Below are 26,908 nucleotides of genomic sequence, written 5' to 3'. Positions count from 1 at the left end.
TTGTTTTCGCGCGCCCCTGCGGCACACGCCCCACAGTGGGCCAGCAGACCGGCGCCGCAGGCCAAAACTCCAGACGCGTTTTGAGCCCCAGAGTCACTAAGCAGGACTCGAGCCAGACGTGTGACCCCCGACCCCCACCAATGGATTCCTCGTTCGGAGAGCAATCCATTGGTGGAGTCACACGTTCGGTTCGAGTCCCATTTAGCGACCCTGAAGCACAAAACGCGTCCTGGGTCTTGACCGCCTCCAGCGGTCTTCTGGCCCACTGACGCGCCCCTCCGGCTCGACGGCGGTGGCGGCGGACTCCTCGGCGGCGGCCGCCGCGCTGCTCGGGTTCACGGAGGAAAGGAAAAAAAATCCGCCAGGGATTCGAACCACCGTCCCCTGGGTCAGACAGCGTGCGGCACGGACCAGAAGCCAGCGGCTACGGTGATTCGGGTTGGAGCGGCGCGGACTTGTATTTCAACACCCCGCCAGGGCGGATTTGGAACTTGTGGATTCGAAGATTTGTTCGGATTCTTCCATAACATCTGACGACACAGGACAGCGCAACTTGCCCCCAGTCCTCGAAACGTGAGTTCAACACTCCCCGTTTTCCAGATTCATTTTGAAACAAAATGTCCGCGCTAAAAACCTTTGGTCCTGGTCTCGTTTTTCTCGGCGTCCTGGGAACAATAAACGACCTCGCCGGGTTGCTGATGACATGAATTTGCTCCCAAAACACACCCTAGCCTCGGCCAGCCTCGGTCCGGGGAGGAACCCTTTCTGCAGTGATAAGGCGACCGTAAGATAGAGTGCTAATGGCTGGAGGCTGCTGTCTCAAGGCGGGACACGATGTACAGCCGGGGCGGGGCGGGGCGGGGCGGGCAGCCAGGATACACGACGGTACTCCAGTTCGGCTAATTAACGCAAAATTCAATACCTGCACAGTCGGGAAATTTGCCGCCGGGTAGCAGCGAGAGGCGTGAGAGAACATACGCGGTCCGGCCGCCAAGTTGGCCTAATCCGAGGAGTGGTGGCCGAGGCCTCGCTTCGGCCCTTTAGTCACCGACTGGGCCCGGGACAAATCCTGCTGTAGTGACAACCTCGGCACACAATTTGGGATTTTCCAGGCCTGCAGCAGCAGGCCACAGCGGGGCACAGCAGGGCAACACGGACCGTTGTAGTGGCACAAGGCTCGGCGCGGCTGAGGCTCGGAAACATGATAAGGAAGGGTAAGAGGGGAGGGGGAAGGGGGGGGGGGGTACTCGCGTGACACGGCAACCCACCCGCGAGTGCGAGTGAGACGAACGGTCCGACCATCTCATATTTTTCCTGTTGCCACTTCAATTACCTCGCTCCTTCTCGCAGTACCTGTCCATAAATTAGGTAACAACAATAAAAGTAAAAGGTGGCGCGGTGTTTTGTTGTCTGCGGCTTGGTCGATGTCGGCCGAGGGCCAAGAAAGGGAACTAGAAATTAACCGTCACCTACACCATTCTTGTTTTCTTTTTTCATTTTCCGTAAAAAAAAGTGTGTATGTCATTTGACTTACCTCTCAGAAGGCCTCCCCATATTTCTAACGTAGAAAAATTGAGTCTATGTAGCTTGACCCACCTCAAAGTTGACCTACCTATATATTAATTAATAAAAATATTAATATAAATATTAGAATATAAATATGGGAATATAAATAGGAGTAATATAAATATTACCAAAAAAAGTTGACCCACCCCACAGTTGACCTACCCTATATTTTTGACTTGACCGACAAAAAGCGCGACGGCCTCTCGGCAGGGGAAGCGCGACAGTGTCGCGGCAGGGACACGGAAGTGTCGCGGCAGGGGAGCGCGACGGCCTCGCGGCAGGGAAGCGCGACATGTCGCGGCAGGGAACCGACAGTGTCGCGGCAGGGAAGCGCGACGGCCTCGCGGCAGGAAGCGCGACAGGTCGCGGCAGGGACAGCGCGACACTGTCGCGGCAGGGGAAGCGCGACGGCCTCGCGGCAGGGGAAGCGCGACAGTGTCGCGGCAGGGGAAGCGCGACAGTGTCGCGGCAGGGGAAGCGCGACAGTGTCGCGGCAGGGGAAGCGCGACGGCCTCGCGGCAGGGGAAGCGCGACAGTGTCGCGGCAGCGGAAGCGCGACAGTGTCGCGGCAGGGGAAGCGCGACGGCCTCGCGGCAGGGAGAGCGCGACAGTGTCGCGGCAGGGGAAGCGCGACAGTGTCGCGGCAGGGAAGCGCGACAGTGTCGCGGCAGGGGAAGCGCGACGGCCTCGCAGCAGGGGAAGCGCGACGGCCTCGCGGCAGGGGAAGCGCGACAGTGTCGCGGCAGGGGAAGCGCGACAGTGTCGCGGCAACGGAAGCGCCACAGTGTCGCGGCAGGGGAAGCGCGACAGTGTCGCGGCAGGGGAAGCGCGACAGTGTCGCGGCAGGGGAAGCGCGACGGCCTCGCGGCAGGGGAAGCGCGACAGTGTCGCGGCAGGGGAAGCGCGACAGTGTCGCGGCAGGGGAAGCGCGACGGCCTCGCAGCAGGGAAGCGCGACAGTGTCGCGGCAGGGAAGCGCGACGGCCTCGCGGCAGGGGAAGCGCGACAGTGTCGCGGCAGGGGAAGCACGACGGCCTCGCGGCCAGGGCCGCCCGAAGTACTTTCTGGTGGGGGGGGCGAAATTTTTATAAAAAATTGTTGGGTTGCCTACCGTTAAGGGGCAACACCCAATACGGTTTAGACTTCTCTCATAGTGTTCCAAATCCAGCGAGCGAAGCGAGCTTAATGCGAAAATTCACACAATTCTAGACTTTAACACAACTTTTGCCATTTTTAGAGCTTAATCACACGCTTTATTGGTGGGCGAAGCGAGCCAAACGCCAAATAATGGAGGAAAACTAAGAAAACCTGCGAGCGAAGCGAGCAAGAAGCCAAAAATCAAAGAATTTACGACTTTGCTGTATTTTTCTCTCTATTTTGAGCTCAAAATGGCACTTTAGTGTCTGAAAGTGGGGGGGGGGGTGGGGGGTGGGAAAGGGGTGGCGCTGCCAACAGCGAGGCTGTGCCAGCGTCAAACAGCGAGGCTGTGCCAGCGTCAAACAGCGAGGCTGTGCCAGCGTCAAACAGCGAGGCTGTGCCAGCGTCAAACAGCGAGGCTGTGCCAGCGTCAAACAGCGAGGCTGTGCCAGCGTCAAACAGCGAGGCTGTGCCAGCGTCAAACTGCGAGGCTGTGCCAGCCTCACACAGCGAGGCTGTGCCAGCGTCAAACTGCCAGGCTGTGCCAGCCTCACACAGCGAGGCTGTGCCAGCGTCAAACAGCGAGGCCGTGCCAGCGTCAAACAGCGAGGCTGTGCCAGCCTCACACAGCGAGGCTGTGCCAGCCTCACACAGCGAGGCTGTGCCAGCGTCAAACAGCGAGGCTGTGCCAGCGTCAAACAGCGAGGCTGTGCCAGCGTCAAACGGCGAGGCTGTGCCAGCGTCAAACAGCGAGGCTGTGCCAGCGTCAAACAGCGAGGCTGTGCCAGCCTCACACAGCGAGGCTGTGCCACCGTCAAACAGCGAGGCTGTGCCAGCGTCAAACAGCGAGGCTGTGCCAGCCTCACACAGCGAGGCTGTGCCAGCGTCAAACAGCGAGGCTGTGCCAGCCTCACACAGCGAGGCTGTGCCAGCCTCACACAGCGAGGCTGTGCCAGCCTCACACAGCGAGGCTGTGCCAGCGTCAAACAGCGAGGCTGTGCCAGCGTCAAACAGCGAGGCTGTGCCAGCGTCAAACGGCGAGGCGTGCCAGCGTCAAACAGCGAGGCTGTCCCAGCGTCAAACCCGCGAGGCTGTGCCAGCAAAAAAACAGCGAGGCTGTGCCAGCGTAAAACAGCGAGGCTGGCCAGCCCCCAACAGCGAGGCTGTGCCGCCTCACACAGCGAGGCTGTGCCAGCGTCAAACACGAGGTTTTCCCCGCGAAAACAGCAAATGTGCCAGCGTAAACAGCGAGGTTTGGCCAGCCTCACACAGCGGGGCGGTGCCAGCGTCAAACAGCGAGGCTGGGGCCCAGCGTCAAACGGGAAGGCTGGGGCCAAAGCGTCCGCGGCGGGGGAAGCGCGACAGTGTCGGGGCCCGGGGAAAGCGCGACAGTGTCCCCCGGAAACGGAAGCGCGACAGGGGTCGCGGCAGGGGAAGCGCGACAGTGTCGCGGCAGGGAAGCGGGGAGGGGCCCTCGCGGCAGGGGAAGCGCGACAGTGTCGCGGCGGGAAAAAAGAGCGACAGTGTCGCGGAAACGGAAGCGCGACAGTGTCGCGGCAGGGGAAGCGGGGACGTTTTGGCGGCAGGGGAAGGCGACAGTGTCGCGGCGGGGGAAGCGCGAGGGCCCCTCGCGGCGGGGGAAGCGCGACAGTGTCGGGGCCCAGGGGAAGCGCGACAGTGTCGCGGCAGGGGAAGCGCGACGGCCTCGCGGCGGGGGAAGCGCGACAGTGTGCGGCAGGGGGGAAGGGGGGGCGACAGTGTCGCGGCAAAGGGAAAAGGGGCCGGAACCAAGTGTCGCGGCAGGGGAAGCGCGACAGTTTTCGCGGCAGGGGAAGCGCGACAGTGTCGCGGCGGGGGAAACGCGAGGGGCCTCGCGGCGGGGGAAGCGCGACAGTGTCCCCGGCAGGGGAAGCGCGACAGTAGTAAGACAGGCACTGGGTTGCATTGCCTACCCTGCCGGGGGGCAGGGGCAAAGCAACCCAGTCCCAGTCCGACTCCACCTACTCGTGTCTCGATGAGTCACCCGAACCCGTGCGTGCCGTTCTCAAGGCCACGATGTTGCGGGCTGCCTACCCATCAGGCGTTTTTGCTCGGATCCGTGCAGGCGCTCCCCCGCATCCTTGCAACGGGTTGCCTCCAACCGGGTGGGTCGTGCTTATTCTTCCAATGGGCTGCCTCCCCATCAGGCGCTATCGTATTCGTGCTCCCGGTGACGCTTCCTCGTAACCGTGCTCCCTGAGGCGCTTCGCGTACCTCGCGGCCGGTTCCCCTCCCCATCAGGCGTCGCACGCGTAACTTTACATCGGGGACCTCTGGAGGGGGCCCGATGCGTCCCTACCGGTCACCAAGTAGCCCTGGTGTTCACTTGGCGGAGTTCCGAGGCAGACTGACTCGTCCGGCTACTAACCCAACTACTCCCCGTTCACGTGCAACTCGTTCACCTCATGTTTCTCTCACTCCCCCCTTCAGGCGCCACCCTGCATCCTTGCAACGGGTTGACTACAACCAGGCACCTCGTGCATTCTTTGGGGTTGCCTACCAATCAGGGGGTTTTTTAAAAAAGAGGGAAGTTGAAATGAAAAACACCTAACATTTATAAAATTTTAATTCTGATTTTACAACATACATACACATAAAGTATTCTGTTTTAGAAAAAACGTTTAGGGCTCTTCAAACAAAAACTCGCAAAGTAAAGTCAACTTTTGCTCTGCACACTCCACTTTTGAGTGTCCTGGTAAGCACTGTGCACACGTATAGAAATTTTGCGCACGGCAGGACGACGATATTAGCCTCTCGTTCAAAGCATATTTTACAAAACCCTCTATCAATATTGCGTCGTTCACCCAAATTTTTGTCTCTTCGTCAGATTTTGAGTAGTAAGATTTTTCTTTATGTTAGACTTAAAATGATTTGGCACTTCTTGAGCTGAGAGTAATTTTTTTGTACATCCTCCACGTATGTTTTCCCCTAGTACGGTTTATGAAACCGCAATAAGGTGAGTATGCTGCGTGTTCCTGATCTGCTATGTCTCCTTCAATCCAACAAGATAACGATATTCCACAATGAAAGCATAGAACGATGTCTCTGTACCCCGCGTAGAAGAAGCCACTTTCAGCTAGTGCATCGGCCGTGACAGGGGCTCCGCTTGGCCACCGGCTGAGTGTTTCGTGTCTGCGATCCAATGTGCAATATCGAGGGTGAATGGGTTGCATGAAGGGGACTATGTTGTTTTTGACTTCGAAGGCATCGTAAATTCCACGCCTTTCATTTATGACGTGACTTGGGATTGCTGGCGTCGTTTCTGTCAAGTAGCTTTCTGTTACAGGGGAAAATGGTGTTTCCGAGATATCTGCCTCATCGTATCCATGGTCTATCCAAGTGACTCCATCACCACTGCCATTTCCCTGTGTGCTTGCGTCATTTGTGGAGTTCATAGTAGAGTTTTTTTCATGTGCTGGACGTTCGGGCTGATCTTGAGTATGCATTACTTGAATCCCTGCGCCATCATTGCCAAAGCCACTGTCTGAATCTGAGGTGATCACCGTGCGTGTCAGTCCGGGTTGCAAGTTGGCGTTCCTGGTTTCAAGCGTTGGCTCCATGGTTGTGTCCAGTGTGAGGTGTGCGCGTAGAATGGTGTTTTTGACAGCGTGCTCCCACTTTTAATACTGAGGGCCCCGTTCGGTGGCGCGTTCATCCAGGTCGGTGCATCTGACCTCGGGGCCGCGTTCTCTTTCCCCCTTCATCAGTCTTGCGCTATCGTCAGGTTCTGTCCCACTGCCAGTGCGGCTGGGCTTTGCAGCGTCCTTTCCGCCAGTCTCTCCACCTCCCCCTTCAGTCTGATTATCCTCAGTGCCTGAAACTTCACCATGTCCAGTCTCGATTTTATTTGGACCCGCTCGGGAAACTACTCGGGGACGCAGACAAATGCCTTCAAAGCAGTGAATCAACAGAGCGCATATCACAATGACTGCAAAGAGAGCTATCATTTCATCTTTCGGAGGGCTTTGCATGGCGTTTCCCTCCGCATCCATGGTTTTGTTTGGTGCCGACATGTCTTCAATTAGGGTGAAATGAAGGGATCGTCGGTCGTTAAGCGTTGCTTCCTGCGCGCGGAGATGTAGAGTGACGCTCGTGTGTGGAACGATTGGTACTTTTGGCTGCCCTACGCGTGCATTTATCGAAGACACTGGGGGCCCCCCGTCACTCTTCTTACCCCTCCTCAGTTCTAGTCTCCTCTCCTGCCCCGCGCCGTGCCCGCGCTCTCGCATCGGTCACTGCGTCGCGACCGAGGGGTCCGCACCCGCCGCGCCCCGCCCGCGCCGAGCACGCCCCCCGCCCGCACCGCGTCCGCCCGCACCGCGTCCGCCCGCACCGCGTCCGCCCGCACCTCTCTATGGTGCTGAGTTACATCCTGGGAAAATTTGATAAGGAATGATGCAGCTTTCCTTGGCATATAAAAACGACGGTACACACATTAAACCACTCACTTCAACTGCTCACATAACACCGTCAACATGGATTTGCGTTTCCGTCATCCGTCCAATGCCCTGGTCTGCGCTCCAAGCGGAGCGGGCAAAAGTTTTTTGGTCAAAAAAATTGTGGAAAACCGCACAGCAATGTTCACGGCCACTTTTGAAAAAGTCATTTGGTATTACAGTGAATATAAAAATTTGTACGATGAGCTTGCACAGCAACACTCTGTCCAATTCATCGAGGGTGCACCTTCGCTGGACCACTTTCCCCCGGGGAGAAGGCCCCAAAATTGGTCATTGTCGATGATTTCTTAGACCAAGTAAAAAATCCAGAATTTTTAAAACTTGCCATCAAAGGATCTCATCACCGCAATTTGTCCTACTGGTTCCTTTCACAGTCCATTTTCCCTCCTTACTTTAGACAGATTAGTTTACAAGCACACTATGTTATTCTTTTAAAATCACCACGGGATGTACAACAAATAAGAACGTTTGTCCTGCAAGTAGACCCCACCCATTGGAAAGGAATGCTGGAAGCGTATGAAGACGCTACGCGGGAGGGACACTCCTATATTTTGTTTGATTTCCACGTGAGACAAAAAGACCACTTGCGACTGAGAACTCACATTTTTCCTGGTGAAACGACTGTATTTTATATACCAAAAGGAAAGTAAAAAAGTGCCCCCCTCGTTTATAGTAGATCATTCTCGGACGATGAGCCGAAGGGTACACTTCTAAAGGTCTCGTGATGCCCCCTTCAACGAATCAATCTCAGAAAGATTTACTTCGTGTTCTACAGCGCGCACGTCCACACCTACGCAAGGCCATTCTGAAACACGCTGACAAGGCACTTGTACACTCCATTTGTGAACTTTGTGACAACACTTTGTGCGGTAACGTGCCACTTACACCGGAACAAATACAAAATTTAAAGAAACACAAAGCAATCCTTAAACGGTTAGCTAAGCGAGGAGAGTCTTGGATAACTAAGAAGAAGGCTCTGAATCAAAAAGGGGGTTCATTCCTTCCCCTTCTGCTTAGCGTTTTGGCTCCTACCGTCGGAAAAATCATCTTCGGTCTTTAATTATTCAACTATGGAGCACTGCAAGAAATTGATACTCGTGCCTCACGAGGCAATGACAAAATTGCATGAAAAGCCCGCTACCCGTTCTTCTGGAGATGTCATGGACGATTTGGACCAAGAAATGAGCCGGATTTTGAAACAGCGAGCTGCAGACAGTGATAAAGGGAAAATGTACGACCAAGCTCTGCAGCGGTATCTTTATTTTGTCAACGAACAAAGAAAGCCCACGTCACTTTTTTTAAAAGAATCAAATACCAATGAAATTGAGAACGGAACCGAATCTGAGACAAACAAAAAACACTGTTTTGAAAGGAAGACTCATTTCACTCATTCCTGTAAAATTTAAAAACGCTGCTTCAGCGCTCTATGATCACTTATCAACACCAGAAGCAAAAGCCTATATTAGTTGGGATAGGAATGGAACCACGTCAGTCGGTGGAGAAACGTACTCGAGCATCATTGACTTGATCTCTGATGTGGTTCGCACTCCCCAAACAAGCAAAAATTTCACGTTGGCATACGTTTGCTAAGGTACTTAAATCACTACATACTCCATTAGACATCGTAGGCAACCAACAATACATACGGGCTCTACAAACGCAAGACGGTGCTGGAATAAGTGAAAAGAATGAAACGAAAACAAACTCGACAATCCCTCACGACCACACATGGGCACGACATCTTACCCAAAAAAAAGAAAAAAACCCCTTTCAGAGGTGCAGTCCGAAACTCAAAATGGAAGCGATGGACTTGATTCAATCTTCAAAGATACTCGCCATCCTGCGGGATACAGTACTGTAGAACGACTGAAAACGGCTGCAGGGAGAAAAATTAAAAAGAATCAAGTGGCTGCCTACCTTCAGGAGCAGGACTCGTACACCCTTCACCGAAGAGCGCGACGCGTCTTTCCACGAAATGTGACCTATGCAGACAATATAGACGACTGCTGGCAAGCTGATCTGGCAGATTTTAGTTCAATTCAAGAAGACAATCAAGGTAACAAATTTGTTTTGTGCGTGACGGATGTATTTTCTCGGTACGCGTGGACAATACCTGTACCAACAAAAAAGCTGACACAATTAAGAACGCATTTGAAAAAATTTTTCAAAACACTACCAGGAGACCGTCTAGGCTTATAACAGATAAAGGCGGTGAACTAAACAATAGGACTCTGAAAACATTTTAAAGATGCACAACATTGAATACGCACACACAAATAACCCGGACACCAAATGTTCAATCACTGAAAGATTTATTGGAACTTTGAGACAGTGGATGCAACGAGTTTTTACTCAGAGAGAAAATTATCAGTACACAAACGGTGTCTTAGAAAACATAACACATGCTTACAATCACAAAAAGCACACAAAAACTTAAGATGACACCACACGAAGCCAGTAATCCTAAAAGAGTCCTAGAAGTTTACAATACCCTATACGGAAAAAAAAATTTCACAGTCAAAAAGTGAAACCAAAGTTGAAAGTAGGAGACTTTGTTCGCATTTCCAGAGAGAAAAAAAGGTTTGAAAAAGGATGTACCTGGAACTGGTCGGAAGAAATCTTTAAAATAACACAAGTGATACCTCATATACAACCCATTTACCGCATTGCTGACCTGGATAAAGGCGAAGAACTCGAAGGACACTTTTACTCTTGGGGAAATTAGTCCCGTCAAAAAGCCTGAGCTTTACAAAATTGCATATATAGTCAAGGAACGGGGAACGGGTGTCAGAAAAGAATCGTTCGTCCACTGGAGAGGTTACCCCGTGTCAACTCGCTCTTGGGTTTTTAACAAAGAAATTTTAGAAACAAAAGGACTTTTACATGACACTCCCGAGCAATGCTAGCCCAAAGGTGTATCCTGAAAACAAAACATCAAACTACAAAATACAACTTTCCGAACGAGTAGAACTGCATGAAGAATGGGAAGTGGCCCTGTTGGATATTCACTATCCTAACACAATTGAACAAGTGACCGACGGAGAAAACTTAATAGAAATAAGATATTCTGATGGCGAAAAAAGATACATTTTCGGTCACACCCGGGGCACTACATAACCCGAGAAAACATCTTGTTCGCACTTCACGAGACTTTAACACCAATCGAAGAAATGCCGGATGGTAATGGACGTTCAAGTGTCGTTGAACTAACTGAAAACGGATATATTCTATTTCATCCGTTTCTGAAAGCCCCGGACGCAAAATACACCTTTTCACCACGGCTTGCAATTCAATTGGGATTGCTTCACCCTGGACCATACTCAACTAACCAAGAACTTTTTGGCACTTACCCAGTAGAGACAAGTCTGGGCGTTTGTCCTCAGCTTTATGTCTATCTCGACATCATTGAGGACCAAATTGTAGGACACACACGTGCTCCGTTACTTCGCACCATCCCCGTCGATACACAGAAAAAATATGGTGGAATGTCCACTCACAGATGCGACCCACCTATCTATTTTTAAAATTTAGAACTAAGTCTTTCGACACCCTGGAAGTCAATATAAGGACACACACGGGCAGTTTTGTGCCATTTGATCACGGAACGTCGACCTTGCTGTGTCACTTCAGACAGCGCGTTTAGTACAATCATGGCACACATTGAGGAGTATTACGTAAAAAAGGGCCCCGACAGGGTCTGGGATGAACTTTTATGCGGGCTCATCAACCCAGAAGGGCGCGGGTATCGGAAGCTTTCTAGGTGGACTGTTCCGCAATATTTTCCCATACCTGAAACAAGGGGCAAACGTCGTTGGGCGTGAAGCCCTTCGCGCTGGCAGTCACATCCTTGCTGATGCTGCGTCAGGTGAAGTCCCGCTAAGAAACAGCGTAAAAAAGCACTTCTCTGAAGCGGGTATAAACCTGGTGAACAAGATGCGAGGCAGAGGTATAAAGCGAGGCAGAGCACGCGGACGGCCTCAGTCCTCAGGCGGCGCTCGAACAGGAAAAACACTCAAGAGATCCAAGCTAACCGTCAATTCAGCAGAAAAGCACATTTTCTAAAACATGTCGCTTTTGCACACCGCCTCATCTGAGGCGCTTCGCTCTGAACTTGATTTGTGGGCGATTCCACCCACACAAACTGTGCTAGAAGGGGGACAATGGACTCACTTCAAACCAATAACAAGCATTGACCAATCGAACACCATCGAATTCTGTGTCCCCGGTACTGGACATGAATACATTGATCCTGCACACACACTTCTACTTGTAAAGGGAAAAATTGTGAAAGAAAATGGAAGTGACTTAGGTGAAGGGGACAACAGTGATGCTACCCCCCTTAATTATATGCTACACTCACTCTGGAGCCAGGTAGACGTATCACTGAACCAAAAAATTTAAATTTTACAATCTGCCATGACCTATCCGTATCGCAGTTATATGGAGTCACTCCTGGCTTATGACTCGCCTGCCAAAAATTCTCACATGTCCATGCGCATGTGGTATAAAGATACTGCCGGACACATGGACGAGTGCAAGCCTGACAAAAACGAAGGACTCAAGAAACGTCACGAACTTACTAAAAACAGCAAAGTGTTCGAGCTCCTAGGCCCTATACACAGTGACTTTTTTAATCAGGATCGCTTTCTTTTAAATAACGTGGAACTTAGAATTAAGCTCACTCGCAGTCGAGATGCCTTCGTGCTCATGTCAACCAACAGAAATGAGAAGGTGGTCATCTTTGGGCGCAACACTTTTAGTACGAAAAGTTCGCATCTCACCCACAGTACTACTCGGACACGCAGCTGCCCTTGAACAGGCACCAGCGAAGTACCCACTCACGAGAGTTGACCTCAAAACAATCACCATTCCAGTCGGAGTGCAGGACAAATCCATATCAAACTTACACCTTGGGCAAATACCAAAAAGAATCATCATTGGATTTGTTTCAAATCCAGCATTCAACGGAAGTTACCAGTATAACCCATTCAACTTCCAACACTATGATCTGAATTATCTGAGTCTTTATGTGGACTCGGAACAAATTCCCGCACAGCCCATCACACCTGACTACGAACACAAATTTTCACATTGACGCTTATAACACGCTATTTAGCGGGACGGGTTTGCACTGGAAAAATGAAGGAAACGATATCACCTATACTGAGTACCCCCAAGGTTTCGCACTCTACGCATTCGACCTTTCGCAAGATCTTTCTGCTCACGAAAGTCACTGGAACTTGCAGCGTCAAGGAGTAGTGAGGTTGGAAGTAAAGTTTGCCAAACCACTTGCAGGAGCCATTAACTGTGTTGTCCTCCCGGAATTTAATAATCTAATTGAGATTGACAAAAACCGAAACGTCGTCGTTGATTTCGGCGTTTAAAATGGACGGACACACTCTGGAAGCCGTTTTGCGGAAAGATCCACACGCCTCGCCTCATTTCGAAGGAGTATTTGCCTCGGATACACTTCCCCACAACTTACAAAAAAAAGCCAGCACTCATAATTGTCAATACCGACCCCATCAACAAGCCAGGAGCTCACTGGCAAGCCATATACATCGGCTGCGATGGACAAGGAGAACATTTCTGCTCCTTTGGGCTTGGACCTTACATCCCTAGCATAAGAAAAATTTATGGACCGCCAATGTAAAAAAAGGAGCAAAAACACAATTGATTTACAGGAATTCGACTCTTCTGTATGTGGCCAGTACTGTGTACTGTTTTTACTTTTTAAGGCACATGGATACTCTATGGAGGATTTTGTAACCAGCTTCACTGATGATTGTCACGCTAATGATAAGATTGTCAACGAGATGTTTCACCGTTATGCTCAAAATGTAACAATTTGTGAGGATATCCGTGTAAAGAGATGTCAAACGAGTTGTAAAAAACGAAAATAAAATGTACAAAATGTAAGGTGCTTGTTTTTATTTTCCCTCTTTCACGAAAAACCGCCTGATTGGTAGGCAACCCAATGAATGCACGAGGCGCCTGGTTTTAGTCAACCCGTTGCAAGGATGCAGGGTGGCGCCAGAAGGGGCGAGTGAGAGAAACATGAGGTGAACGAGTTGCACGTGAACGGGGAGTAGTTGGCTTAGTAGCCGGACGAGTCAGTCTGCCTCGGAACTCCGCCAAGTGAACACCAGGGCTACTTGGTGACCGGGAGGGACGACATCGGCCACCTCCAGAGGTCCCCGATGTAAAGTTACGCGTGCGACGCCTGATGGGTAGGCAACCGGCCGCGAGGTACGCGAAGCGCCTCAGGGGGCACGGTTACGAGGAAGCGTCACCGGGAGCACGAATACGATAGCGCCTGATGGGTAGGCAGCCCATTGGAAGAATAAGCACGACCCCCTTGGGTTTGGGGGCAACCCGTTCAAGGATGCGGGGTAGCGCCTGCACGGATCCGAGCAAAGCGCCTGATGGGTAGGCAGCCCGCAACATCGTGGCCTTGAGAACGGCACGCACGGGTTCGGGTGACTCATCGAGACACGCGTAGGTGGAGTCGGACTGGCACTGGGTTGCTTTGCCCCTGCCCCCTGGCAGGGTAGGCAATGCAACCCAGTGCCTGTCTTACTACTCGCGACAGTGTCGCGGCAGGGGAAGCGCGACAGTGTCGCGGCAGGGGAAGCGCGACGGCCTCGCAGCAGGGGAAGCGCGACGGCCTCGCGGCAGGGGAAGCGCGACAGTGTCGCGGCAGGGGAAGCGCGACAGTGTCGCGGCAGGGGAAGCGCGACAGTGTCGCGGCAGGGGAAGCGCGACGGCCTCGCGGCAGGGGAAGCGCGACAGTGTCGCGGCAGGGGAAGCGCGACAGTGTCGCGGCAGGGGAAGCGCGACGGCCTCGCAGCAGGGGAAGCGCGACAGTGTCGCGGCAGGGGAAGCGCGACGGCCTCGCGGCAGGGGAAGCGCGACAGTGTCGCGGCAGGGGAAGCACGACGGCCTCGCGGCCAGGGCCGCCCGAAGTACTTTCTGGTGGGGGGGGCGAAATTTTTATAAAAAATTGTTGGGTTGCCTACCGTTAAGGGGCAACACCCAATACGGTTTAGACTTCTCTCATAGTGTTCCAAATCCAGCGAGCGAAGCGAGCTTAAAGCGAAAATTCACACAATTCTAGACTTTAACACAACTTTTGCCATTTTTAGAGCTTAATCACACGCTTTATTGGTGGGCGAAGCGAGCCAAACGCCAAATAATGGAGGAAAACTAAGAAAACCTGCGAGCGAAGCGAGCAAGAAGCCAAAAATCAAAGAATTTACGACTTTGCTGTATTTTTCTCTCTATTTTGAGCTCAAAATGGCACTTTAGTGTCTGAAAGTGGGGGGGGGGGGGGCGCTGCCAAACAGCGAGGCTGTGCCAGCGTCAAACAGCGAGGCTGTGCCAGCGTCAAACAGCGAGGCTGTGCCAGCCTCACACAGCGAGGCTGTGCCAGCGTCAAACAGCGAGGCTGTGCCAGCGTCAAACAGCGAAGCTGTGCCAGCGTCAAACAGCGAGGCTGTGCCAGCGTCAAACAGCAAGGCTGTGCCAGCGTCAAACAGCGAGGCTGTGCCAGCGTCAAACTGCGAGGCTGTGCCAGCCTCACACAGCGAGGCTGTGCCAGCGTCAAACAGCGAGGCTGTGCCAGCGTCAAACAGCGAGGCTGTGCCAGCCTCACACAGCGAGGCTGTGCCAGCGTCAAACAGCGAGGCTGTGCCAGCGTCAAACAGCGAGGCTGTGCCAGCCTCACACAGCGAGGCTGTGCCAGCGTCAAACAGCGAGGCTGTGCCAGCGTCAAACAGCGAGGCTGTGCCAGCGTCAAACAGCGAGGCTGTGCCCGCGTCAAACAGCGAGGCTGTGCCAGCGTCAAACTGCGAGGCTGTGCCAGCCTCACACAGCGAGGCTGTGCCAGCGTCAAACAGCGAGGCTGTGCCAGCGTCAAACAGCGAGGCTGTGCCAGCCTCACACAGCGAGGCTGTGCCAGCCTCACACAGCGAGGCTGTGCCAGCGTCAAACAGCGAGGCTGTGCCAGCGTCAAACAGCGAGGCTGTGCCAGCGTCAAACAGCGAGGCTGTGCCAGCGTCAAACAGCGAGGCTGTGCCAGCGTCAAACAGCGAGGCTGTGCCAGCGTCAAACGGCGAGGCTGTGCCAGCGTCAAACAGCGAGGCTGTGCCAGCCTCACACAGCGAGGCTGTGCCACCGTCAAACAGCGAGGCTGTGCCAGCGTCAAACAGCGAGGCTGTGCCAGTGTCAAACAGCGAGGCTGTGCCAGCGTCAAACAGCGAGGCTGTGCCAGCCTCACACAGCGAGGCTGTGCCAGCCTCACACTGCGAGGCTGTGCCAGCGTCAAACAGCGAGGCTGTGCCAGCGTCAAACAGCGAGGCTGTGCCAGCGTCAATCAGCGAGGCTGTGCCAGCCTCACACAGCGAGGCTGTGCCAGCCTCACACAGCGAGGCTGTGCCAGCGTCAAACAGCGAGGCTGTGCCAGCGTCAAACAGCGAGGCTGTGCCAGCGTCAAACAGCGAGGCTGTGCCAGCGTCAAACAGCGAGGCTGTGCCAGCGTCAATCAGCGAGGCTGTGCCAGCGTCAAACAGCGAGGCTGTGCCAGCGTCAAACAGCGAGGCTGTGCCAGCGTCAAACAGCGAGGCTGTGCCAGCGTCAAACAGCGAGGCTGTGCCAGCGTCAAACAGCGAGGCTGTGCCAGCGTCAAACAGCGAGGCTGTGCCAGCGTCAAACAGCGAGGGTGTGCCAGCCTCACACAGCGAGGCTGTGCCAGCGTCAAACAGCGAGGCTGTGCCAGCCTCACACAGCGAGGCTGTGCCAGCGTCAAAAAGCGAGGCTGTGCCAGCGTCAAACAGCGAGGCTGTGCCAGCGTCAAACGCGAGGCTGTGCCAGCCTCACACAGCGAGGCTGTGCCAGCGTCAAACAGCGAGGCTGTGCCAGCGTCAAACAGCGAGGCTGTGCCAGCCTCACACAGCGAGGCTGTGCCAGCCTCACACAGCGAGGCTGTGCCAGCCTCACACAGCGAGGCTGTGCCAGCGTCAAACGGCGAGGCTGTGCCAGCGTCAAACAGCGAGGCTGTGCCAGCCTCACACAGCGAGGCTGTGCCAGCGTCAAACAGCGAGGCTGTGCCAGCGTCAAACAGCGAGGCTGTGCCAGCGTCAAACAGCGAGGCTGTGCCAGCGTCAAACAGCGAGGCTGTCCCCGCGTCAAACAGCGAGGCTGTGCCAGCGTCAAACCGCGAGGCTGTGCCAGCGTCAAACAGCGAGGCTGTGCCAGCGTCAAACAGCGAGGCTGTGCCAGCGTCAAACAGCGAGGCTGTGCCAGCCTCACACAGCGAGGCTGTGCCAGCCTCACACAGCGAGGCTGTGCCAGCGTCAAACAGCGAGGCTGTGCCAGCGTCAAACAGCGAGGCTGTGCCAGCGTCAAACAGGGAGGCTGTGCCAGCGTCAAACAGCGAGGCTGTGCCAGCGTCAAACAGCGAGGCTGTGCCAGCGTCAAACAGCGAGGCTGTGCCAGCGTCAAACGGCGAGGCTGTGCCAGCGTCAAACAGCGAGGCTGTGCCAGCCCCACACAGCGAGGCTGTGCCAGCGTCAAACAGCGAGGCTGTGCCAGCCTCACACAGCGAGGCTGTGCCAGCGTCAAACAGCGAGGCTGTGCCAGCGTCAAACAGCGAGGCTGTGCCAGCGTCAAACAGCGAGGCTGTGCCAGCGTCAAACAGCGAGGCTGTCCCCGCGTCAAACAGCGAGGCTGTGCCAGCGTCAAAAGCGAGGCTGTGCCAGCCTCACACAGCGAGGCTGTGCCAGCGTCAAACAGCGAGGCTGTGCCAGCGTCAAACAGCGAGGCTGTGCCAGCCTCACACAGCGAGGCTGTGCCAGCCTCACACAGCGAGGCTGTGCCAGCGTCAAACGGCGAGGCTGTGCCAGCGTCAAACAGCGAGGCTGTGCCAGCGTCAAACAGGGAGGCTGTGCCAGCGTCAAACAGCGAGGCTGTGCCAGCGTCAAACAGCGAGGCTGTGCCAGCGTCAAACAGCGAGGCTGTGCCAGCGTCAAACAGCGAGGCTGTGCCAGCCTCACACAGCGAGGCTGTGCCACCGTCAAACAGCGAGGCTGTGCCAGCGTCAAACAGCGAGGCTGTGCCAGCGTCAAACAGCGAGGCTGTGCCAGCGTCAAACAGCGAGGCTGTGCCAGCCTCACACAGCGAGGCTGTGCCAGCCTCACACTGCGAGGCTGTGCCAGCGTCAAACAGCGAGGCTGTGCCAGCGTCAAACAGCGAGGCTGTGCCAGCCTCACACAGCGAGGCTGTGCCAGCCTCACACAGCGAGGCTGTGCCAGCGTCAAACAGCGAGGCTGTGCCAGCGTCAAACAGCGAGGCTGTGCCAGCGTCAAACAGCGAGGCTGTGCCAGCGTCAAACAGCGAGGCTGTGCCAGCGTCAATCAGCGGGGCTGTGCCAGCGTCAAACAGCGAGGCTGTGCCAGCGTCAAACAGCGAGGCTGTGCCAGCGTCAAACAGCGAGGCTGTGCCAGCGTCAAACAGCGAGGCTGTGCCAGCGTCAAACAGCGAGGCTGTGCCAGCGTCAAACAGCGAGGCTGTGCCAGCGTCAAACAGCGAGGCTGTGCCAGCCTCACACAGCGAGGCTGTGCCAGCGTCAAACAGCGAGGCTGTGCCAGCCTCACACAGCGAGGCTGTGCCAGCGTCAAACAGCGAGGCTGTGCCAGCGTCAAACAGCGAGGCTGTGCCAGCGTCAAACCGCGAGGCTGTGCCAGCCTCACACAGCGAGGCTGTGCCAGCGTCAAACAGCGAGGCTGTGCCAGCGTCAAACAGCGAGGCTGTGCCAGCCTCACACAGCGAGGCTGTGCCAGCCTCACACAGCGAGGCTGTGCCAGCCTCACACAGCGAGGCTGTGCCAGCGTCAAACGGCGAGGCTGTGCCAGCGTCAAACGGCGAGGCTGTGCCAGCCTCACACAGCGAGGCTGTGCCAGCGTCAAACAGCGAGGCTGTGCCAGCGTCAAACAGCGAGGCTGTGCCAGCGTCAAACAGCGAGGCTGTGCCAGCGTCAAACAGCGAGGCTGTCCCAGCGTCAAACAGCGAGGCTGTGCCAGCGTCAAACTGCGAGGCTGTGCCAGCCTCACACAGCGAGGCTGTGCCAGCGTCAAACAGCGAGGCTGTGCCAGCGTCAAACAGCGAGGCTGTGCCAGCCTCACACAGCGAGGCTGTGCCAGCCTCACACAGCAAGCCCGTGCCAGCGTCAAACAGCGAGGCTGTGCCAGCGTCAAACAGCGAGGCTGTGCCAGCGTCAAACGGGGAGGCTGTGCCAGCGTCAAACAGCGAGGCTGTGCCAGCGTCAAACAGCGAGGCTGTGCCAGCGTCAAACAGCGAGGCTGTGCCAGCGTCAAACGGGGAGGCTGTGCCAGCGTCAAACAGCGAGGCTGTGCCAGCCTCACACAGCGAGGCTGTGCCACCCTCAAACAGCGAGGCTGTGCCAGCGTCAAACAGCGAGGCTGTGCCAGCGTCAAACAGCGAGGCTGTGCCAGCGTCAAACAGCGAGGCTGTGCCAGCGTCAAACAGCGAGGCTGTGCCAGCCTCACACAGCGAGGCTGTGCCAGCGTCAAACAGCGAGGCTGTGCCAGCGTCAAACAGCGAGGCTGTGCCAGCCTCACACAGCGAGGCTGTGCCAGCGTCAAACAGCGAGGCTGTGCCAGCGTCAAACAGCGAGGCTGTGCCAGCCTCACACAGCGAGGCTGTGCCAGCGTCAAACAGCGAGGCTGTGCCAGCGTCAAACAGCGAGGCTGTGCCAGCGTCAAACAGCGAGGCTGTGCCAGCGTCAAACAGCGAGGCTGTGCCAGCGTCAAACAGCGAGGCTGTGCCAGCGTCAAACAGCGAGGCTGTGCCAGCGTCAAACAGCGAGGCTGTGCCAGCCCCACCAGCGAGGCTGTGCCAGCGTCAAACAGCGAGGCTGTGCCAGCGTCAAACAGCGAGGCTGTGCCAGCCTCACACAGCGAGGCTGTGCCAGCCTCACACAGCGAGGCTGTGCCAGCGTCAAACAGCGAGGCTGTGCCAGCGTCAAACAGCGAGGCTGTGCCAGCGTCAAACAGCGAGGCTGTGCCACCCTCAAACAGCGAGGCTGTGCCAGCGTCAAACAGCGAGGCTGTGCCAGCGTCAAACAGCGAGGCTGTGCCAGCGTCAAACAGCGAGGCTGTGCCAGCGTCAAACAGCGAGGCTGTGCCAGCCTCACACAGCGAGGCTGTGCCAGCGTCAAACAGCGAGGCTGTGCCAGCGTCAAACAGCGAGGCTGTGCCAGCGTCCGCGGCAGGGGAAGCGCGACAGTGTCGCGGCAAAGGAAGCGCGACAGTGTCGCGGCAGGAGAAGCGCGACAGTGTCGCGGCAGGGGAAGCGCGACAGTGTCGCGGCAAAGGAAGCGCGACGGCCTCGCAGCAGGGGAAGCGCGACAGTGTCGCAGCAGGGGAAGAGCGGCAGTGTCGCGGCAGGGGAAGCGCGACAGTGTCGCGGCAAAGGAAGCGCGACAGTGTCGCGGCAGGGGAAGCGCGACAGTGTCGCGGCAGGGGAAGCGCGACAGTGTCGCGGCAAAGGAAGTGCGACAGTGTCGCGGCAGGGGAAGCGCGACAGTGTCGCGGCAGGGGAAGCGCGACATTTTCGCGGCAGGGGAAGCGCGACAGCCTCGCGGCAGGGGAAGCGCGACAGTGTCGCGGCAGGGGAAGCGCGACAGTGTCGCGGCAGGGGAAGCGCGACAGTGTCGCGGCAAAGGAAGTGCGACAGTGTCGCGGCAGGGGAAGCGCGACAGTGTCGCGGCAGGGGAAGCGCGACGGCCTCGCAGCAGGGGAAGCGCGACAGTGTCGCGGCAGGGGAAGAGCGACAGTGTCACGGCAGGGGAAGCGCGATGACGTCGCGGCAGGTGAAGCGTGACAGTGTCCAGTGACAGTAGACGATACTTCAAAAAATTTATAATAAAAATATGGGGTAGGTCAACTGTGGGGTAGGTCAACCTTTTTTGTTAATATTTATAACACTATTATTTATAGTCCCATATTTTTATTCAAATATTTATATTTATATTTTTATTAATAAATATATTGGTATGTCAACTGTGAGGTAGGTCTAATGAACAGCCCCGGAAAAATTGAAAGAAATATTATATAAATATTTAAAAAAAACATAAGTAGAAATATTGCAGACTGTTCTTTCAACCTCCAAAAATTTGAAAATGAGAGAGTCAGTCTGAAAAAATAAATTGGCATGTGGGTGTGGGTAGTCGAACGCCGGTCTCCGCTCATGCGGTCCTACGCCTCTAACCTCTCGGCCAACACAGCTTTCATGAATGGAGTCGGGGAAAATGTTCCCTTGCTTCCCTCCTTCTGTAACAGTGCGGCGTTTTTCTGACCAACATGACGGTGAAATTCTGACGCGAGCAAACTCCTTTCCCTCTGGAACGAAAAGACCCGCGTCAGCATGCACGCGGTCCCTGGCGTCGAACTTGCGCACCGCCACTGGCGCTTCCTTTTCAATTGGCCCGCCACTGCTATTCCTCCTGGGTCGGACTGCAGCGCTCGCCGCGCTCGCCGCGCTCTCCGCGGCCATGCGACGCCCGGCGCTGCTCGTTGGTGCTCGTCGGAGCGCTCGGCCGTAGGGCGAATTGTGCGGCACCCGTAAAGGTAAGGCCCTTGAGGTTAAGGGCTCATACGTGCGCGGCAAGGCATATGCAGCGAGCTGCACGGGGCGGGGCGGGGCGGCCGCAACCCACTTCCCGGCGTCTGTCTTAGCACACAGTCAAACTCGAGCCAGGCAGCCTCCGGGGGCAGAAGGGCCGGAGGAGATCGCGCCAGACCCTTTGTTGTTGTGGTTAAATCTATTTGTTGTGATTAAATTTGCATCCCCTTTCCGAACCCGTGTTTTGTTGATGTTTTTGAACTTGCTTCCTGGTTCGTTCCGCCGGCGATAGCCTTTGTTTTTGTTTTCGTACCTGGGCCCGCCATCGCCGCGCGACATGTCGACACCTCAGGGCCGGCAGCACAGCACAGTGGGCCGGAAGACCGCGGTGGAGGCGGCCAAAGCTCTAGACGCGTTTTGAGCTCCAGAGTCACTAAACAGGAATCGAACCGAACGTGTTACCCCACCAACGTATTGCTCTCCGAACGAGGAATCCATTGGTGGGGTCACACGTTCGGTTCGAGTCCTATTTAGCGACTCTGGAGCTCAAAACGCGTCCTGAATTTTGACCGCCTCCACGGATCTTCTGGCCCACTGTGCAGCGCCGTCGAAAGCAGCGCCGTATCCAAGACCCAGATCTGCCCTGCTAACCAGCAGGCTCGCAGTGAGCGCCTGCGAGGTAGGCAACGGGCCCGGACGCAGGTTTGACGGGCGGGCCTACGCTGCAGGCGATTGCGATTGCGATTGCGATTAATGCCTGGACCACAAGTGATCGTCTGGCTTTCGGGCCCGCCCGGCCATGTCGGTGATACACCAGCACGTGACGGGGCGTCCCTACTGAGAGGAGTGGTTTTCTCGGTAGACCGGGTACATACGCCCACGCATCTGGGCATGTAGCGGGAGCAGCTTTTGGCCGTTCACCCCTACACACCTTTGCCGAGTCTGACACTCGTCTTTGTTCACCCCGTTTCTAGGGGCTGTGTTGAGCAGGTCTTCTAGCCTTGCTTCAGCCTCTTCACTCCTACCCTCCTCTTGATGCGACCTTGTAGTTGCGGTATCTGTACGGAACGTCGTGAGGTCTAAAATGCATTGCCGCACAGGCATCCGCAACACTTCGTCGCGAGACCTGGAACGATGCGAGGCCCAAGGCCCACCCCCACGATGTTAACTGCGTGCGGTTTGTGCCGCGATGTGCGCCCGCGAGAAGGTGTGCCACTGCAGGGCTGATCCTCTTCGGTCGCAAGGGTAGGGGACTGGACGGCGTTGTGCTGTGTCCGCTTGCGTCGTTTCACAGAATGACCGCGACACCGAATGACTTGAGCTCCTGCCGCGGACCGATGACTCCGGTGCCGTCCTGGGCCGATGGTGCCAGATCTTGCGCGCGGAAAGTAAAAGTTCCAGGGACACGGAGACAGCTGTAGAAAAACGACCAGGGCCCGGGGGGCGGGGGGTAGGAGGGGGGGAGAGGGCGGCTGCCTGGATGCTGGGGCCTGCGACGGAGACGCACTGCTTGTGTTGACGGTCAGGGGGAGGGGGAGGGGGAGGGGGTGCGGCCCGGTCGGCCGGCGGACCTGCTGCGCTGCGACGTTGCGGGAGGCGGGGGAGAATGCAAATGACCGTGACGAAAAACAGAACCCAGGCGACGCTGCTCACATGTGCATGGGCGTCCGGCTGCTGTGAACTGGCAGAGACGAGGTTGGGGCGGCGACGCTGCGTGCTACGCCACTTCCTGCTGGAATCCAGAGGGGGAGCGACTGCGTGCCGCCAGGCCACCGCACGGCGTCTTGGTGCGCGTCGCCACGGCCCGGCGCAGGGAAAACCACAAGAACCGATGCCACCGCGTCCACGGCATCGGTGCGCAGGGATGCAATTGCGCCGCCCTCGTTGCGCCTCGCTGCTGTGCCAGAGGTCCGCGAGCCGCAGCAGGTGGTGGTGGGCCCGCGTCGCGAGGCGCGGGGAGGACCGCGGTCTGCAGGTCCGGCACGGGGACGGCCGCGCTCTTACCTGGAGTTGCGCTGGGATGCTTGCACTGCTACCTGCTACCGGTACTCGTTTGATGTTGGCGTCGACGAACACTGATTTGGAGCCCACGCTGCTGGCGAGGGGCTGCGGCTGCGGGGCCCGGCTCGGCAGGCCCAGGGCGGCGTGCCCCAGCCCCCACCCCACGCCCAGCAGGCCTGCAGACGCTGCGCCATGTGTGAGGGGACGCCAAGAGCCCGGACAAAGACGCCAGGGGTAAATTGCTGATTTCTCGGACACCGTTGCACTAAACCACTTTGCACTATGACACGTCGACGCCCGGACGCGAACCACATCGATCGATACCACATGTTGACCACAACACTGACTTTATACCACTACTAATTAGCAAAAACCCGGAGCACGAAATAAACACGACTCGTCCCTAGCCCGGCAGGCGGCACTCTACGCTGCAGGCGGACAGCCCGCCAGCTGCACTTTCCAAAGGTGCACTCCTTTCGGAATCGAATCGAATTAAGAGAGATTGCGATTCAGAGTTTTTTTTTTCGGAGCATCGATTTGAGATTGAGAAGTGCAGCTTGGCACACCTCCACCAACCGTGGCGTCACTCAGCGTCCAAACAAGCTGGGCAGTCCGAGCGAAGCCAGACGCCCCCTCGCTCTGTCTCTCTCGCACTCACGGGGCAGCTCCACGAGTGCGAGAGAGACAGAGCGACGTACTTCGGCATCAGACGGCAGGCTGCTGTTGCTGACACGCCCTAACCTTGGCGAGCCGCTGCACAGTGGGCCAGAAGACCAGTGGGGGCGGCTGAAACTCCATACGCGTTTTGAGCTCCAGAGTCGCTAAATAGGACTCGAACCGAACGTGTGACCCCACCAATGGATTCCTCGTTCGGAGAGCAATACGTTGGTGGGGTAACACGTTCGGTTCGATTCCTGTTTAGTGACTCTGGAGCTCAAAACGCGTCTAGAGCAGCGGTTCCCAACCTTTTTCGGTTCGCGACCCCAAATTTGTAACAAAAAATTTCCGCGACCCCCAGGAAAAATTTCGCGACCCCACGCGACCCCTCCTTTAGCATGCCTTTGATACAAAGTGCGATAATCCACCTTAGTTTGGGAGCAGTATTGCCGCAAAGTTGATCAAAACGGCCACAAATGTATTTTAAAAATCGTGTTTTGGGCCGACTTTAAGCAGCCACTGCGTCGGATCCGAGGCGGTATTTCGTCCTCCCTCAACGGGCATTTGGTCTTTGGACCTTCCTTTAGCATGCCTTTGTTACGGAGTGTGATTATCTGCCATAGTTTGGGAGCAGTATTGCCACAAAGTTGATCAAAACGGTCACAAATGTCTTTGAAAAATCGTGTTTTGGGCTGACTTTAAGCAGCCTTTGCGTCTGATCCGAGGCGGTATTTCGTCCTCCCTCAACGGGCATTTGGTCTTTGGACCTTCCTTTAACATGCCTTTGTTACGGAGTGCGATTATCGGCCTTAGTTTGGGAGCAGTATTGTCTCAAAGTTGATAAAAACAGTAAAAAATGCCTTTGAATGCCATTTTGATCCACTTTGAGACAATACTGCTCCCAAACTAAGGCCGATAATCGCACTCCGTAACAAAGGCATGCTAAAGGAAGGTCCAAAGACCAAATGCCCGCTGAGGGAGGGCGAAATACCGCCTCGGATCAGACGCAGTTGCTGCTTAAAGTCGGCCTAAAACACGAGTTTTCAAAGGCATTTTCGACCGTTTTGAACAATTCTGCCAGCCGGGAAACAGCCGCGACCCCAGGCGACCCCAACCACCTCGCCGCGACCCCTCGAAATTTTTTCGCGACCCCATTTGGGGTCGCGACCCCAAGGTTGGGAACCGCTGGTCTAGAGTTTTGTCCGTCGCTCCACCGGTTTCTGGCCCACTGTGCGCCGGGCCGTTCGGTGCGATCAGGGTTTGCGTCAGGGGCTGCGCCGACGGGCGATGGCCGCGCCGGGACGGCCGGGACGGCCAGCCTGCAGCCCGGTCAGCCAGGCAGCCCCCTCCACTTGATCTGGTGAGGAAAGCAAAGCCACAAACGTCGTGGCCCCGGCGAGATGCGCGACCCCCCAGCGGCGCCAACAGCAAATACCTTAAAATACGACGTCACCGAGGCCAACACGCCAACACGCCCCCTGGGGGTCCTTCCCCGCCCACGCCCCGCCCCGCGGCCGGGCGCCCCGTCTGGGGCCGGCTGGGGCCTGGGGCCCCCGAGAGGGCAGCAACCCGCCAGCCAACAAGGCAAGACAGGGCGAGTCTCTCTCGCGTCGCCGCGCCGCCGCGCCGCTCCGCTGCCGAGGACGTCCCGATTTCACGTAACAACTCGGAACGGGCGTCGGACCGGAAGAGGGCCTGGGTCGGAGGTCCGCGCAACGGTACAGTTGGCGCCAAAAATATTCACGGACAAAAAAAAGATTTACAGCGTTTTGTTTTTCAAAAAAATGTAAAAAAGAAAAAATTAGGAGGAATACAGAGAAAGAGTGGTCACTGCCCGACTGGGCGGAGGTCTCGGTGAAGGGGTAGCCCACCCCCTTTCTCTCTCTCTCTCTGATGAGACTGAAAAACTCTTTCCACCGCCAAGTGAGCCGTAGACGCACGCGCCGCGTTCCGGCTCGGCTCGGCTCGGCTGCCGAGAAGAAAGAGGCCTCCCCCAGACTCGTTGTGACAAGCCGAAAGAGATCTAAATCAGTCTGAATTACGCTGTTTCCTCAAGCAGCATCCACGAAGCGGCTATCCGCACCCTCCGCGGCCTGCGCCACCCCCTCCCCGTGGGCCGAGGCGAGGCAAGGCGGGCAGCAGCCACAGGCCTTTTTGGGCTGCTGCACCTCGGCCTCGGCACGGCTGCAATTTTTGGCCGAGGCCGTGGGCGAGGCCGTGGGCGGGGCCGCAGGCCGAGTCCGAAAAGCCGCTTCCCGTCTCTCTGTCTCTGTCGCACTCGAGCGGAGCGCCGGCGTGCCGCGGGGGTGCGACAGAGACAGAGGGAGGGCGAGCGGCCGCGTGCAGCGCCCCAAAGAGAATCGCACACGACCCGGCCAGCGGCGTCTCCTTGGTCTGCTCCGCGGCGGTGGGGCCGTGGGGGCCGTGGGGGCCGTGGGGGCCTCAGCCTCTGCGTCTTTCTACCCACACGCCGGCCTCCCCGCCGACAGCCAGCACAGCCAGCCACGCTCCCAAAGACTACTGCTGCCGGCCCCGGACCGCCCCGGACCGCCCCGGACCGCCCCGGACGGCCCACAAAGAGATCGAGGCCAGCCCGGCTCCCTGGCCCCCTTTCCATACGACACAGTAAATAATTTCCATCATCAAAAAGCACGTGCTCACTCACTCACACACACACACACACACACACACACACACACACACACACACAGAGAGAGAGAGAGAGTGACTGCGCGCACTGCCGGCGATCGGCATAAATTCCACGCCTGGCGACGTACCATGTGATGTCGCGTCCTCCAGGCAGGCATGCCGCGGGGAACGGGGCGGGTGACCCACTGCAAGTGGAAACACGTGGTGGTTCCAAGGCGGCGCCCACAACGGACGGTGCAATAGGAATGAACGACCAGGCAGAAAAAAAGACAGTGCGGGGTTTGAACCCTTGACCTGGACGATCCGGTCCGTCAACTCTAGGATATCGGCCGCTACGTCAAACTAAAGAAGCAGTCGGTGACGCATAATCAACTCGAAAAAACAAGATAAAAAAATAAATCCGGGCGGCCGCCAGGATTCGAACCCGGGAACGCTTTTTCCACGGGGCTAAGGCCGCTACCGTTGAGGCAGTAACCGAAGACGAGGATTGCGGCGAGCGCAAGTTTGCGCGCACAATACAGTGCGTCTGTCTCTGTCTCGGCCACCCTTCACCCTCGCGCACCGGGCCAGCACCGGGCCAGCACCGCGCCATTGCAACCTCAGCAGCGCCCCGGAGGCTGCCTGGAAGCTGCCTGGAGCCTGCCTGGAACCTGCCTGGAGGCTCGCTGGAGGCGGGGGCCGGCCCCCCTGGAATCCAATAATCCAGTGGGGGATCCATTTCAACTATTTCATTACTATGCGGTGCGCCACGGCCAGCACGGG

At 56.5% G+C, this 26,908-nt stretch overlaps 2 protein-coding genes across 3 annotated transcripts in view; one reads left to right on the top strand and one right to left on the bottom strand.

Annotated features, from left to right (window-relative positions):
* LOC117652142 overlaps window positions 1-26,908 on the bottom strand; it is a 161,952-nt gene that overhangs the window by 126,814 nt on the left and 8,230 nt on the right. The window lies entirely within an intron of this gene.
* On the top strand, window positions 11,615-12,293 carry LOC117654446 (uncharacterized protein F54H12.2-like). Its single transcript, XM_034401081.1, has 2 exons — window positions 11,615-11,957; window positions 12,073-12,293. Exons 1-2 carry the CDS (start codon window positions 11,615-11,617, stop codon window positions 12,291-12,293), a joined length of 564 nt encoding a protein of 187 aa, XP_034256972.1.

Source organism: Thrips palmi, unplaced genomic scaffold, assembly GCF_012932325.1.
Source record: "Thrips palmi isolate BJ-2018 unplaced genomic scaffold, TpBJ-2018v1 HiC_scaffold_10, whole genome shotgun sequence".
Classification (NCBI taxonomy): domain Eukaryota; kingdom Metazoa; phylum Arthropoda; class Insecta; order Thysanoptera; family Thripidae; genus Thrips; species Thrips palmi.
The sequence above is the reverse complement of the archived record's forward strand: the minus strand, read 5'-3'. Positions and strand labels throughout refer to the sequence as shown.